This window comes from Siphateles boraxobius, unplaced genomic scaffold, assembly GCF_051911475.1.
Source record: "Siphateles boraxobius isolate OS27281-9 unplaced genomic scaffold, OSU_SipBor_1 68, whole genome shotgun sequence".
Taxonomy (NCBI): Eukaryota; Metazoa; Chordata; class Actinopteri; order Cypriniformes; family Leuciscidae; genus Siphateles; species Siphateles boraxobius.
In genome coordinates this window covers 7,840,001-7,855,593 of record NW_027509195.1, presented here as the reverse complement: position 1 = coordinate 7,855,593, position 15,593 = coordinate 7,840,001, and the positions used below count along the sequence as shown (strand labels likewise).

The window sequence follows — 15,593 nt, the reverse complement described above, 5'->3', positions numbered from 1 at the left end:
GCCTCCCTCTTATGGTAAGTGAGATCACATTGTCGTCATGAACCAAAGAGATGATGAACATCAATTTGATCAGACTAAATGTTGCAACGTGATTTCTCCTTCCAAAAAAATTGACATCCTGTTTGTTTGGCAACAATTGTGTAATTTTCAAATTCACCGTGACTGTTAAATGCCTTTTGATGGTTTAACTGGGTTTGTCTTGCTTCTGTCCATTTTATTTTTGTTTACCTCTTTTCTTTTTTTCTTTCTTTCTCACTCTCTCCACCATCCCTTTATATCAAGGACTGGAAATTTCTGGTTTCAGCTTGAAGTCTGAATGACTCAGCAGAGATTGAGTGAGAAACAGCAAGGCCAGTTGTTGACGCCACACAGTTGGAATTAATTTTTTCCCCCTACCCCAAAGCACGTTTCAAATCAGCTGATTTCCACACAGGAATGAGGGTGTCCAGCATTCCTCAGCGATTTGTGAGGAAATCCTGCCCTTCCGGTCTCTCTGTAATTGTTCTGCACTGTGCTGGTGTGTGACCTTCTGTGCGAAGTAAGCTTTCTGGCTTCCAGTATGAATGAAACAGACATTACACGTGTTTATAGTGCTCAATGCTCACACCACCCTATTTTGGGAACAAATATGAAAAATAATTAGCCTGGCAAGCCAGACCCACATCAAGATGCTAGGTCTGGGAACTCACCATTGGCACACCTCAATCCAAGGGGCGGTATAAACGGTTGTCTTTCAAATTCCCTCTGCACGTAATAGGATGGCACTACAACCAACCAGCGTAACGAATGGTTGTGGCTGAGTGAGTCCAATGCGTTTTCCCACCAGCGGAGCTAGTTGATATATTAAACTTTTGCCGTATCCGGTCGGCAAAACTCCGAACACATCTTCCTTTTTTAAGAATGACTGAAGTGCCGTTCTTTGTTCTCGAAAGACCGCTGTTCGCCAGCAGCAGCGGTTATTTACTTTGTTTTCAAGTAGCAGGGAATTGACGCGGAACCGTCACAACTCTGCCGTCATAATGTTAAGCCCGCCCACCAACTCTATACACGATGTGATTGGCCTGACTAGAGTTTGGTTTTTCCAGCCCAAAAGCCAACGGAGAGTTGCTTGACTACCCTGGCTGCAAAATAAATTTTGCTGCCGATAGGGTGCGTCTAGATTTCTAGGCAAAAAAATATTTTATAATATTTTTTATAATAAAAAATATTAATACTTCTCTCTAAAGAAATTTGAATAATGTAAATATTACAAGTTTACAATACAGTAAAATAAAGTTTTTACTGTAAAATAAAATTATTTTAAATCTGAATCAAAACTCTGAATCAACATGCACCAATGCTAAATTTTTCTAAATGTCATAATCATTTGTTTACAAACAGGTATTTGTTACTTCAATGAGCTCATTGTTTCTGCCTTTAATTATTACATTGTTTAAATAAATAAAATTTTAGCTAAATGTGATTTTGTATATGTACATTTCTGAAATGCATAACTTAGACAGTTACCTCTAATAACAGATTACTCTAAATTGTAATGTGGACTCACACATTTCAAAGCAGCTTTATAGAAAATGCATATTGTGAAAAGCGCTATACAAGTAAATGTGAATTATATTCTTAAATATTATTTTTAGTAATAATCATAATAATAATTATTACTCATATTGATATATAGGCTATAAGCACAACATTTTTGGCCAAATTGTGCAGCCCTTCAAATTTGTTTTAAAAAATTGCATTTTAAATCTCTATTTTAACCCCAAAAAAGAGCTTTTTCCCCAAATCATGAAGCCCTAGATGAGTCTTTTCTAGGAACCAAAAAATCATTGAGGCTTGGGAGACCAGGGCTACTCCCCAACTATATATTTGACGAAAAAAAATATATCTGAAAGGTAGTAGGTCCAAATTCACAGTATTCGTATTCATATTCATAAAACAGTAGGCAAAAAAGTACCTGGATGTCCTACTGCTACTGGCAAAATTCTGAAGCGCATATCCAGTGGACACTCCCCATGAGGGAGTGAATGGTAGTGAAGCAACGCAACTGCTGGGAGGACACATAAAATATGTAGTATGTCCGGATGACATTCATACCACGTAGAACTTTTTTTTTTTTAACAAAGTAAATGCTTATGTAAAAGAAGTAACTACTCAGAGAGTATGTGATTTCAAACACAGGTTACAAAAAAATTGTAATGCTCTATATCAGGGATTTTCAAACTTTTTGGAGTTTTCCCCTCATATTTTAAACCGCGAATAAACCCAAAGTTAATATGGGTGAGATTAATGAACATGATATGCTTGTTTTATTGGTTGAAACGGTCTCTGTTCTAAATGTACCTTTTAATAATAGACTACAGCTCAATTTTATTATTTATCGTATTTACACGAAAATAGTAAGTTGAATCAGGTCAAACATGCGTTGTCGAGAGAAAAAACACAAATAAGTTGCATCGGTGTATGAGTCGCATTTTATTATTAGGTTCAGAAATCCTTTAATCTCAAATCCTTAAAATTTAATGGTAGGCCTATTCAGAACAGAGAAAAAATTAAAATAAATTATAGTGCCATTCATTACAAACACACTTTATTTAAAATGCCAAGCCTATAACAAACTTATTTTAAGTGAAACTGAATCTGCTCGCGTACACCTCATTCGGCATGAATCGTTTCCATGAATGAATCATTAGTCGCAGTTTATTATAATTTTTATAATTTATTATGTAAAGAAGGCTTTGTACTTCTCTCGTCTCCCAATATCCACTCAAAATAGCGTGCTTCATATACACACACAAATTGTGTTTGGAAAAACAGTACAGCACAGGGCCTGAATTTCGTTTTGGAAAATAGGGGGGAAATCCCCCTTTAGGTCATTCTTATGGGGGGGATTTTTTAATTTGAGGGGGGAGGGTTTTTTTGACAATTTTTAAAAAATACGTTTAGCTAAATGTTTGCTCACTCATTGTATTTGTGTTTTTACAATGGTTTTCGTTCTTCATGAAGACGAAAACGTTTCAGCAAAGGATGAACGCCCAAAAGACGTAACGTGATCGGCCCATACTGTTTTCATTATAGTGTCACATGCATTTTCTTTTTGTATTATTTTTTTAAGACATAACCTATTGTGTTTGAGAGGATACTCCCCAAGACTGGAATTTAGATAATGTTGTGTGCTTTTGACCGTTAAAGCGCTATAATTCAAGAAAAATAACTCCGTTTTGTTACTCACGAGCTGTTTGTTATGCGGGTTAAAATCGCATGAATGTTTAAATAGATAAGACTTAAAAAGACGCACAAATTATAAACAATAGTGACGATGCAATGGCCCGATTGTGTAAGTGACATTTCCATCAAATGTCCTGACTCCTGAAACGCGAGAGTCTAGAATCACCGCCCACAGCTGCAGCGCGATTGGCTAGCCTTGTGTAACCTATTTTAAGAGACAGAGAAGACGCGGCATTGGCAGAATCACTCACGCTGTTTGTGAAATTGCGTCTCGCAGAAAGTTTTAAAATGGCTGATTTGATCTTATAATCTGTTAGGTTAAATTTACTCATTGGCCTACATGCTAGATTGAATGAATGTTTGCGGGAATTTCCCGCATTATAAACGCAAGACCTGCGGGAATGATTAAAATGATGCGCAATACCCGCAATCCCGCACCGAAATTTGAGCCCTGACAGCATGCTCGCGCTGACCGACACAGCCTACATACTGTACAACTGACAAATTAAATTGAACAACCAAAAAACAACGTTTAGTTGTCTCATAAGAGTCTGAGATGTCATGTTAAGTTAGCAATGTGAGAAGAACTGATATGTTGGAATCGCCAGCGTGATCACTTGGATTATATCAGTGGAAACATCTTAAAATACTACATCAACCTTGTGAACCTTGAAATGCAATGTAAGTCGCTTTGGATAAAAGCGTCTACCAAATGCATAAATGTAAATTGTATTTGTGCAAAAAAATACAAAATATTGTCTTTCAAAATAACAGCAAAACGTTGTACTTTTGTAAAAAAAAAAAAAAAAAAACGCTTGCAGTTTTAGTCTCCGTGAACTTCTTTCTGAAGCACATAACAAATTAACCAAAACTCAGCAGAGATTACTGCCTACTTGTCACACAGACAAGAAAAACTATATCTATAGAAACCTTTAAGTGATGTTTTGCTTATTGGACGTTAAATGCATTATAGAAGTCACTTTGGAATATAAATCGTATTTTGCAGACCTCCTGGCAATGGGTTGAAGTCACACCTTTCAGTTTAAAGTCAATGGTGTGTTGTTTTTATAATTTACAGGAGTTTATTTACTTGTGCATTCATATTAACTGGACCTTGCCTGCAAAATAATATTTAGTAAAAGATGATGATACGACTGTTGTAAGAATTGACACACATTTTAAAAGTAGTTTTGACAGAAATTTTTTGAGATTTCGGTAATTCACTGAAATAGGTATATTACAAGTACAGTTCCTATTACCTACATAGATTATAGCGTCCTGGGGACTTGCTATAATGGGACTTGTCAATAAGCAACCAATCAGAACACATTAGCAACCATACAGAACATCCAGCATTGAGGCTTGCATGGGCATTTTATGTACAATATGTATGTTGTTCTCTTTGTTTCTCAAATGACTCATTGATCATCCAAGTGAGAAAAGGCTAAAACAGAAGTATTGATAAGAAACTAGCTTCTGTACATACATACAAAGCTGTGTTTTGAATAAAACGTGTTATGCTCTAAGTGTGTGTATCATCAATCATCTGGCTGAAAACTGAACAAGCTTTTCTGGAAAGCAAGTCACTGGTTTCACAAACACCATGGTGAGGGTTAAGGGGTCAGGATGGTGTAACACTGGAGAAACCCAGTGCTTTGACAAAACCGAACCAAACTGAACTCTCTGTACGATCCTCTCATAACTTCCCAAACACACACACTACTCTCTCTCTCTCTCTCTCTCTCTCTCTCTCTCTCTCTCTCTCTCTCTCTCTCTCTCTCTCTCTCTCTCTCTCTCTCTCTCTCTCTCTCTCTCTCTCTCTCTCTCTCTCTCTCTCTCTCTCTCTCAAATTGCTCATCTTCTAACGGGATGAGGTTGGACGTACTTGATGTAATGCACTGATGTCAACAGAGTAGCTCAGTATTGTGAATTGTAACTTTGGATGACTTAGTGTTTCTGTGGTCCGCCTCTGTTCGTCTGTGCCAGCTTTTATACCCCTCCAGTAACTCCTTCACCCACCGTGCTCCTGTTAAGATCAGAATCAGCCCTTTTCTTGGCCTCTATGTGGATATTAGCCTATGCTAACTAACAAACATAGGCACCTTGCACCTGGTTTCACTCTGTCCTGCAGGGCCAGGTTTGTATGTGCTCTTTGTTTAGATTGGGCTGTGGAAAACGCCTGGCAGTCCCCGCTGCCTAGCAGCCGGTATCTCTTGGGAGCATTCGCACAACCTCAGCACTGTTTGGAGCCAGTAAAAATCTGGTTTTCTTGACAGATTGTGTTTGTGTACAAATGCTTTTCACTCAGTCACACCTATAGTGAATCAGTGTGAATTTAGGAGTGGATCTTTTAAGGTGTAGTTGCAAGATATACAAAGAGTCACATTAGTTAATGAACTGTTTAAAAAACGAGTCATAAATGCTGTCATGAGTGTCAGAGTTGTTAGAGACAAGTTAGGGCATGTACTGTACCTGGCTTGGTGGGGATGAGATTAATAAACCCCTACATTGTTCACCCAAAAATGAAAATTCAGTTACTCATCCTCATGTTGTTCCAAACCCAACAGATTTTCATCCATTTTTGAGAAACTAAGATATTTTTAATGAAACTTGAGAAATTTATGTCCCTTCATTGGAAGCCCATGCAACCAAAACTTAATCTGCGATTCATATGTATTTATTTAAGTCAAACTCGTTCAGTGATCATCAAGTGATCATATCTTTTCAGGAAATGGATTTAACAGCTTGATTCATATGAATTTCTTTTCTGATCTATTTTATGAACTTTTTGAAGTGTCAAAGTATTGTGTGAATGGATTTTCAATTAAGGGACTGAAATCTCTCTGGTTTAATTAAAAATTTATTCATTTGTGTTTCAAAACTGAAAAAAATCTTAAGTGTTTGGAATGACATGAAGGTAAGAAACTGATGACTGAATTTTAATTTTGGGTGAACAATCTTTTTAATATAATAATGTTAAACATTGGGAAGATCTGAACACGCATGCAACTTTCACTTTTGATGGGAAGCATCAGAAATAACTCTGCTGCCTGGTGAAATAGAAACTAAGAAACTGACAAATTGTAGTTGCCTGTTGTTCAGTGATTAGGACAAAACAAAGATGATTATGGAATTATTTTGAACATGAAAGAGATGCTTTTTAATGCTTACTCATGCAACATCTAATTGTGGCACAGAGGCTTATTAGTAGTTTTCTAAAGCAAGCATCACCATTGCTTTTTCTTGGATATTTAGACAAAGCCCTGTGATATTTCAGCTGATGATTAGTTAATTAAAGCTTATTATGCATGACAGATATTTTGCTTACTCACTCCATTATGAAAGATGTTTGCTCAAAAGGTTAAGACACACCTCCATATCTGCCCCTCCTGGATTCACCTATCATGTATAGCCTGTGCTTGTACATGATTGCACATAGCCTAGTGTTTTATGTGCTATAGCCTAGGCTATGCATTGCACCATAATCCTACTTCCTACAAGCATGCCTTAACATGTCTTAGATTTATGATTTGGACTAATCAAAGAGCCACATTCTTGCCATACCAGTGTACACATTCTTGCCATACCAGTGTACATAGTTCTTTCCTTGTTCTCACAGTTTCTCAGACTGATACTCTAACATGTGTGCATTAGGCTCTGCTGCCAAGTCATACTGTTAACATTCCTGCAGGGGTTACTCATGTACCTGTTAAAGCATGATGCAAATTCCTCTGCCGTCTGACTGTATTGACTGTAGCACGCCCTCTCTCTTCATCATTCATGATCAGGTTGTTTAAACTACCCAAGGTTGACAAAGGTGTGCCTGAGGAAGTGCATTATAGAAATTATATTTACTCAAGTCACTGTGCGGTGAGATAGTAGTTTGCTTTTATGTTTATTTGTTCAAGTGTTTTTAGGTATCTGTTAAAGTAAGTGAAAGTGAGTTCTTTCACAGTCTTGACTTGTGATGTCATGTGCTGCGTCACTGGTTGTGATAACCCCTCTGCTCTGGAACTGCATGTCTGTTATCAGCTTCTGCCACTCCCATCACCCCTCCCTCACACTTACGATATCATTTCCTATGAAATTGATCTCATTCCTATGCACACTATGTGACTGACATCACTTAGAGTCAAATAGACTGACTATAATGTCACACATTTGATATCCAAAACAAGCCTATTACTTCTTATTAATCTCCCTTTCATCCTCTTTGTCAGTTTAAACAATGTACCTGTCAATAAATTTGACAACTCCTCCCCAGATTATTTACTTGAGGCTTTGTAGAAAGCAGTCATTTAACATAGGTCATTTGCATTTTTGTTGTGCATTTTCCTTCCGGCAGACACCCATTTGACCTCTCCTAGCTGCTCCTTTTTTATATATTTGTAATGTTTTAGCTTTAGCAATCCTTCTCAATTCATATGAAACATGACTGATTGCTTTAGTAGCTAGCTAAGCTAGCACGGAAGAGTATTAATATACAGAAAAATGTTCACAAAGTATTGGAGCTGTGGCCTAGTGTTAAACATGTTCTCAACACAAATTAATCTTCTGTGCTACTAAAAAGTCTAGCCTGTGTACTACCCTGATCCCATTTCTTCCTTGTCTCCCCATCATTTTCTTTACTCTCTAAATTGTCCTATAAATTTGTGATAATCCGTCAATATTTGGTCTCCTTGGCCATTTAACCAGTTTGTTTAGTTATACAACATTTATATATATATATATATCTTAGGCTAAAAAACCCAAATTAATTCTGTTAGCATTTAAATATATTTTATATACAAAGTTTTTATATATACTGTATATATATTTATATATTCACTAAAAAGGCTAAAGAATATATGCTAAGAAAGACCAAACAAAATTAAACCAATTGTCATACATCTTGATCCTGCTACATGCTATGACATCCAGTTTTGTTTCACTGTAAAGAGAACCGTAGTTCTGTTGTGACTGATAAATGTTGCCACAGTGCACGTGTTCAGTGTCGGATGGTTTTACCCAGTCCTCCACATTCTTCTTCCCATATTTTCAAGCTTGTGTAGATAACTAGGGCAAAGGGAAAGACTGTAGGATGGTGTGTGTGTGTGTGTGTGTGTGTGTGTGTGTGTGTGTGTGTGTGTGTGTGTGTGTGTGTGTGTGTGTGTGTGTGTGTGTGTGTGTGTGTGTGTGTGTGTGTGTGTGTGTGTGTGTGTGTGTGTGTGTGTGTGTTCAACTGCATGCACAAATTATTTTTGGCTTGATCACTGCATTGCTGTAATACCACTGACAAAAATGCCAGTGAAACAAATCATATTGGCCCTGTGTATATATACACTGAAGATCCAATTGAGAAAACTGCAGAGAAGAAAAAAAAACATTTCTGTCCTCAGAAATTGTCGGGGTGGTATGAACTCATGCATGTTTATGAGTCATATTTGCTTTTTACTGCAATGCTCTAGTTGAGTTATTTCAGCGTCCATCTGCAGTTGGTGAGCTCTACTTTTGTGTGTGTTCCCTGAGGAAACGGGTTATGTTATAAAGCCTGAAATCCCCTTTCAGCTTTTCAAATAAAATTGGGGTTGCTACAGAATCCTGCTGAGAAATGAGGTTAGTGAAGTCTTTAAAACATGGTAAATCTCGCCCCCTGGTGGTCATTGCAAGAACACATTATTGCACGCACAAACTGTCACAGGAAGGGTGGGATTATGAAAGGCCTGATTGGAAGGGACACTTGAAGGAGTTCAGTGGTTGGCTGGAATGAGCTTGTCAGTTAGTGTCTGAAGTATAGTTATTGGGTGGTTGATCATGGTAATATTTTCCTCTGATTTATGAATATCTAGTGACAATTGACCCTTTTCACATTTCCAGATTTCTCAGAAGTGGAAGTTGTCAGATTTTACCCCAAAATCAAAATATTCTGCCAAGTTCAGTCATTAAGAAAGTAATATAGTACATGTGTGCATATTTTCATAAATTTACTGACGTAGAAATAAATCTGATTATCTTCTCTGTGTGTTTTGTGCAGGAGCGATTCGCAGAGATCTTTGGAAAAGATGCAGCAGCAGAGAGCAGAAAGTCACAAGAAAGCTTCAAGAAGTGGTTGCTTGCGGGAATGACCTTGCTCACAGGTGTCGTGGTCGGGTCACTCATTGCACAGAAACGCCTGTGAGGATCAGAATAACCGAAGATCCAAATACACCAACTGCTTCATTTAGACCTCCAGCTAAAATGAAGGAACTTCAAAAATACTTGTTTTGGATTTATTTGTTTCCCTTTTATTGCCAAGAAATGTCATGTTTACATCCCTCGTCCCACCGTGTACTGTTGATTGAGTGGAGTGCTTCTGTCATGTCACATCACATGACCCAGACTGCATGAGGGTGCTTTGGTTTTAGCTGACTCAGAAAAGGCAAAGCCACGTATCCTTACACCCTGTTCAACGAAATGAGAAAAATTACTAAAACAGTCAAGAGAAAAAAAGTTTCAAATCTTGCTTCTTTGTCTATATATTTTTTTCAGCTCTATTGTCAATCTTTTTAAGTATCCTTATTATTCTCTCATTTTCAAAGAGACTTGCAAAACTGACAAGGATACAAACATTTTATCTTTAAATCTAATTTAAGCTCATTTGTAATTCTTGAGTTAACCGAATGATAAAGAAGTTGAATCTGAACTGAATTTGAAGTATTCAGTCAGTAAATCAGCACTGACATTTCTGAGGGACGTTATTCCTGGAATCTGGAGTGCCAGATATTAGCTCGAGAGCAGAGGCATCTCACTACACTTGAGCGCCTGCTTCATCTGAAATCTCTCTACTATTATAGAAAAATGTGGAGAACAGATAAAATATGTCTGTGAGTGTTTTTATGTTGTTGTTTTTCCCCATTATTGTTCTGTTTCTTTTCACATGTGAATTTGAGCGTTAAATGTGTGTGACTACCTGCACAGGCCTCTAATGCATCTAAATTGTCTAAAGGACCAACAGTTATGAGACGGCCAACAGTTTGAGAGAAAGTTCTGTATGTTTGGTGCCGCTTGATTTATTAAACCTTATTAAACCTAAGTTTCAGCTTCAGATGTGGTATCACGTATAACTCTTAATACCTTTGAGATTGTTGTAACTAGAGTTAGAGGAGACACGGATACACAAGAAGTGAGTAGTTCACTCCTGTTGTACCTGTGACTACACTTAACTGTGTTTTATACACAGAAAATGTAACACTTTAAGCTGAAAGTAATTAGATTAAACCATATTGCCACAAGAGTGCTTGGTGTCTTGTATGGTCTTTGGAATGAGGATGCAACCAGTTATGGGAATACTGGCCTAGCATTTTTAACAAGCTTATAGTCATTGAGTTTTTGTTTTATTTGGAATCTGAGGTATAAAATGACATATGCAGTGGTTTTTTTCAGTAAGCAAAATTTAGTTTGGCTCTGTACATTTAAATGTGCTGCAAATGTCAAACTAAAATGCTAATCTCGATTCTGGTCTTTTAGCATTCACATTTCCAAGTGTAAATGTTATTTCCACCGATATTAGAGCATTCATAGATTTTTTTGAGTTGGGTCTTACCGTGTAATGGTCCACAATGTTTTGAACCCTGGCTGACAGACATATATTGGGGTCAGATAACATCATGGTGCCGCCGTGGGGAAAAAAAAGTATTTGACTAAACTCATTGTTTTTAACTGTTAAAGAGTGAAATCTATGCTTCATCGTTTATTTTTTATTGTAATTCATGTTTCAAAAGCAAACCTTAGTATCGTTTGGGATAAATCTCTCTAATCTTCTCCGTCTTCTCACAGCTCCTGATTCCTGTCGAATCTCATTTTAAACGCTTTCCTGTCAGAGACGTTAAACGCGAGTGTCAATCCGCACGCGCACCTGCTGCTTTACGCTCGGCTCGTTAAAGCGCTCGGAGATGTGGAGAAATTATATTTAGACTTCAAATCATCAGTTATTCAAACAGGACGTCAAGATGAATATTCCTCGCCTTTTTTCGACTAGTACTGATTGACGAGCGGGGTAATTCAAACAGAAGTGATGAAAGCAGTGGTGGTACAGGACAGGTGTTTCAACCCCGCTTGGATATCACGTGGGGAAGCCGATATCGTTTGGTGCGTCAATCAAAAGATGCCAATCCTAAACGGTACGTCCTATGAGAACTAACCTAGAAAGAGATGTCTGCCGTAGGGCTCCGCGGGAAGTTAACATAAAGCAGGTTTGAGAAAATATGTATTCTTCCCGATTCACTCCCAGAGGAACTAAATGAAATTTCCCTCAGCTCTAGGATTTGTTCAACATAAACGTAATTTTTTGTGTGTCAACGATTAATCTGTGCTCATTAATCCAAAGAGCGAATAATGTATTTACTCATTATTCAATCCTTCTCGTTTAATAAATTCAGCTTTTCTGAAATGGCCAATTGCTTTGTTTACAATAACTCAATGACGATAATTTACTATAACATAGGCTACATTAGGCTAAGGTTACATTTGAAAATTGTCACAATCTAGATTTGCTGTTATGTTTGCAATTATGACTTTGAAATAAAGTTTGAAATGAAGAGGTTTTATTAGGCAACATTAGATCCGGTAAGGCCCCTTTAAACTCAAGTTGCGAGTGAACTGTTTAAATAACGATGTAAACATTTATAGTTGGCGAGTCTTAGCAGATTGAAATTGCCGACATTTACACCTTTTGCTGCTCTATAGACACTGATTTCAAAGAATACATTCCGTGTTATGAAATTTGCTGCTTGCATGCTATGTTTGTCTGTCATGTGACTGTGTGTGTTAAGGAGTTTGACAGTATGCTTAAGAGTGAAATGTACCAGCATTGGCACGACACTATGTAAACTAGTTAACTTAAAAAACAATTAGACTAGCTCATCATAGATTAGTAAAAATATTTAAGGCGTTTGTTGATTTGAAATTATTTATATTTCGTGTAAACGCATATTGTTCCTTCCTATGGCCTTAAACTCCATAATTTCTTTTGAAGTGTACGTATTTGTTGCTCATTGTGTTTGTATTTAGCCAACTTAACCTTCAACATAAGGGGGACAAATGAAAAATATTTTTTTAAGGTTTTAGGTTTATTTAAACAGCTTTACCCCTGAATTAATTGTTTTATGTCTTAAGACTTTTTTTAAAATGTCTAATATCATTTAAATTAAATAAAGACCCATTTGAATTCACAAGACATCTCTTTTGGTTATTATGCGTTTGTTTATCTTGTTGAAAGAATACAAAGACACACAAGATGTTATTTTTTAGGTTGTATTTCTGTTAGTCAAGAATTAACACTTGTGACTCATTCAGTGTTGTGGACTGTCTCACTGATACTTGTTCAGATTTTAGATTGATGCCAATTGGATAGTATTCATATGTTTGCATAAAGGATAGCATGAAGACTGCCAGAGACAAATGGCAGATAATTGGCAAGGTGTTGACGTGACACTCTCAGCTGCATTCCCTACATTTATTTCCACTGGCCCTTCTCATAGTCCCATTTGGCTGAGAAGCCCTCCACAGGGTTCACCCGCATGTCCAGCATCCTCTTCACCTGCCTGGCCTGCCATTCATCATCAAGGGTACGAGGATGGGGAGGAAACACTGAGAAACCAAAAAAGTTGAACGTAAAAAGACCTAGGTTTAATCCAAATATTAAAATTAAACCACTGAATTAAAAAAAGGATCTTACCATAGTACCTTTGCCACAGAACAACCAGGCCAGTGAAACCAATGAAGAAAAAGATGCCACCCACCACAGTCTTCCACTCACCCGTTGGTTTCTTCATCTCAGCGAATGATTCTTTAAACATCATCCTGTACACTGCCATTGAGGATATTGAGGATAATGCCACATTAGATATAAAAAAAACAACTTTTTAATAGTTCTCCATGATTTTGTCTATGCTGTGCTTTGCCCACTCAGGAAAATTTCCCTTAACCCAATAAAAGGGCCAGATCTTGAAGTTGGATGTATCAAAGGGATGTTTTTTTTTTTTTTAAGATTAGCCAATAGCTTTGGTTTATATCACACGAACCAGGGTGTCTCACGTATCAGGATTTGATCTATCAACTAAAATAATTCAGATGGACTCACGAAACTATAGATGGAAAGTCACATAAAATTTGTTCTCTATATGTTAGTTTCAAATACAAAGTACTAAATAAAAAACACAGGACCAGAAGGAGAACGGACAAAAAGGAAGAGGTGTACCAACAGGCAAGTTTCTCTTCTCTGGAGAGGTTATTCCAGGGGCCTTTCTCCTTCTGCTTCAGGCTCTTGTCTGCATCACTGAGGGTGTCTTGGTATGGTTTGTCTGGAAGAGGAGTGTCCAGACGGTCCCAGTACATGGGTACAGACATGTCCGCCTGTTCTGTCACATCACCTGAGGGAACAGAAAGAAATAATCAGTTGATTATTGAGAGAAAAATGCAGGCATTTCAGACGTAAAGTAGAAACTCTTGAAGAAAGTAGCATTTTATAAAAACATACCGTTCCAGTGGCCACTCATTGATTACATTATTACAAAGTTGTTTATTATTATCATCATCATCATCTTTTTTTTAATTTTATTTCCATATTTGTATGATATTTTTGGCTATAAAATGACATTTGACATTACCATGCCCGTGGCTGGCCATCTTGACACTGCTGGAGCTGAATGCAGCCAGTCCCCGTCTGGACAAAAGCCCCCCTACACGTCCCACTGTCAAGTGCAGCATCTCTAAACCCCTCGGAAAGACCTCAGCACCTGGCAGATTGAGTTAAATATAATGCAAACGGTGTTTAGCTTCTTAGACTGATCTATACATTATTAGCTGGAGCCTGCATCTTCTTAAAGCCACGTTGAATGTCATCCTCTTAACTACCTCCATATGCTTGCGTATTACATTTAATTCTTTTCACGTTTTACCTTTGTTTCACTTTCTTTTTCTCCATGGAGTAAGTTTAGTTTGCTTGTCTTTGTTCTTATACATTAGTGGTCATGGCTACTAAGTATGTTACTAATTAGAGCACACCTGTTTTGTACCTATAGCTCATTAGCCTGTGTATTTAAGCCCTTCAGTTCTTACTGTTCATGGTGTTGTTTAGATACATACTGTAATGTTGATCCTGCTGTTATTTTATTAAAGTTGTTTGATGTATGACTACTCTCATCTTTGTGGACTAACTTGTGATGATTCTATAGTCTTCAGTAGTTTTAGTACTGTCAAAGCCCTAAGTAAAGCGGAATGTCTTGAGTTTAGGACCTTTTGCTATTTAATTCTGCATATACTGTCGATAAAGGCGTATAAACTTCCTGATGCTTTAGTTCCTCCTGCTCTGGATCAAATCCAAATCCTAGCTTGTACAGTCTGGTCACGTAATCATCTTTTGCTGTTAATTACAGTAAGTCTCCACCATCCACACGTTCATGATACACAGGCTTGCTACACAGTTGGATGGGAAGTCTGGAGTTTGGTTGAACAGAGCCACATAAAAATCTTTATAATAATTATTGGTAACATTTTACAATAAGGTTCTGTTACAATAGTTGACAAGAGTTAACAAATCTGTTAATATTATTTAATGTACCTGAGCTAATATGAACAATGAACAGTTGTATTTTTATTAACTAACATTACCAAAGATTAATAAATAACAATGTTACAGTACAATACATGTGTTAATGTTAGTTAATAACGTATTGTGAGGTGTTACCATATTTTTTATTATTTAATGTTTTTTTTCCCTATGACCATGCAAATGGGTCATGCTATAATACATTCTTTATTCATCTGTGGAACGATGAAACTTTTTTTAATGCTTTATTATCAAAGCTGAAACTTTCTGCACCCTCCATGTGCAGCGGGAGAGACACAAATCTGCTGTCATTAAAATGGACGAAACTGGCAAAAGCACAAACCAATGACCCCTATACACTGAACTCTTAACAAATGATTTATAAAAGTCAGGTATCTGCAGTATTTTGCTCTAAAATATACGTAATGTACTGTCAAATATATTTTCATGTCTATATCTCTATACATTTTCTTAATGTACATTATTTTACAATGAGTTTAATTTGCAAAAATACAGAAAGTATGGTCATGTACAACAGAGAGTAAAAGCAAATAAGTCGTTATGTAAATGCTTTAACTCATCTGTTTGCATATCTGTTGAAAGCTGGTCTCTTCATACATTTTTATCAAAGCATAAAGATTACTCATTCTTACTGCGGCATTTATAAACATTGCATCGTTGGAAAAGTATTTTTCATAGTTAGTAAAAGTACGTGCACAGATGCATTTCCCCCCTGTTTTTCAGTCCATGGTTACTACCCTTCTCCCCCTGCTGCTTCTAGAAAATTCCCTCATCGTACTCA

At 37.0% G+C, this 15,593-nt stretch overlaps 2 protein-coding genes across 5 annotated transcripts in view; one reads left to right on the top strand and one right to left on the bottom strand.

The window, feature by feature from the left end:
* Positions 1-12,413, top strand: part of bcl2l1 (BCL2 like 1) — a 31,858-nt gene extending 19,445 nt beyond the window's left edge. For all 3 annotated transcript variants that reach the window (XM_077214394.1, XM_077214395.1, XM_077214397.1), the window contains exon 3: positions 9,239-12,413. In XM_077214394.1, coding sequence (XP_077070509.1) covers positions 9,239-9,382 — 144 coding nt within the window. In that variant the 3' untranslated portion in view covers positions 9,383-12,413. The remainder of the gene's footprint in view (positions 1-9,238) is intronic.
* A 68-nt stretch (positions 12,414-12,481) lies between these two features.
* The window catches only part of cox4i2 (cytochrome c oxidase subunit 4I2), a 3,336-nt gene continuing 224 nt past the window's right edge, over positions 12,482-15,593 (bottom strand). The window contains exons 1-5 of one of the 2 annotated variants that reach the window (XM_077214399.1): positions 14,142-14,199; positions 13,851-13,979; positions 13,446-13,613; positions 12,920-13,051; positions 12,482-12,831 (exon numbers count right to left, since the gene is read on the bottom strand). In XM_077214399.1, coding sequence (XP_077070514.1) covers positions 12,698-12,831; positions 12,920-13,051; positions 13,446-13,613; positions 13,851-13,950 — 534 coding nt within the window. In that variant the 5' untranslated portion in view covers positions 13,951-13,979; positions 14,142-14,199 and the 3' untranslated portion in view covers positions 12,482-12,697. Of the gene's footprint in view, positions 12,832-12,919; positions 13,052-13,445; positions 13,614-13,850; positions 13,980-14,141; positions 14,200-15,593 lie in introns of those variants that run through there. The other variant, XM_077214398.1, reaches the window with a different exon arrangement.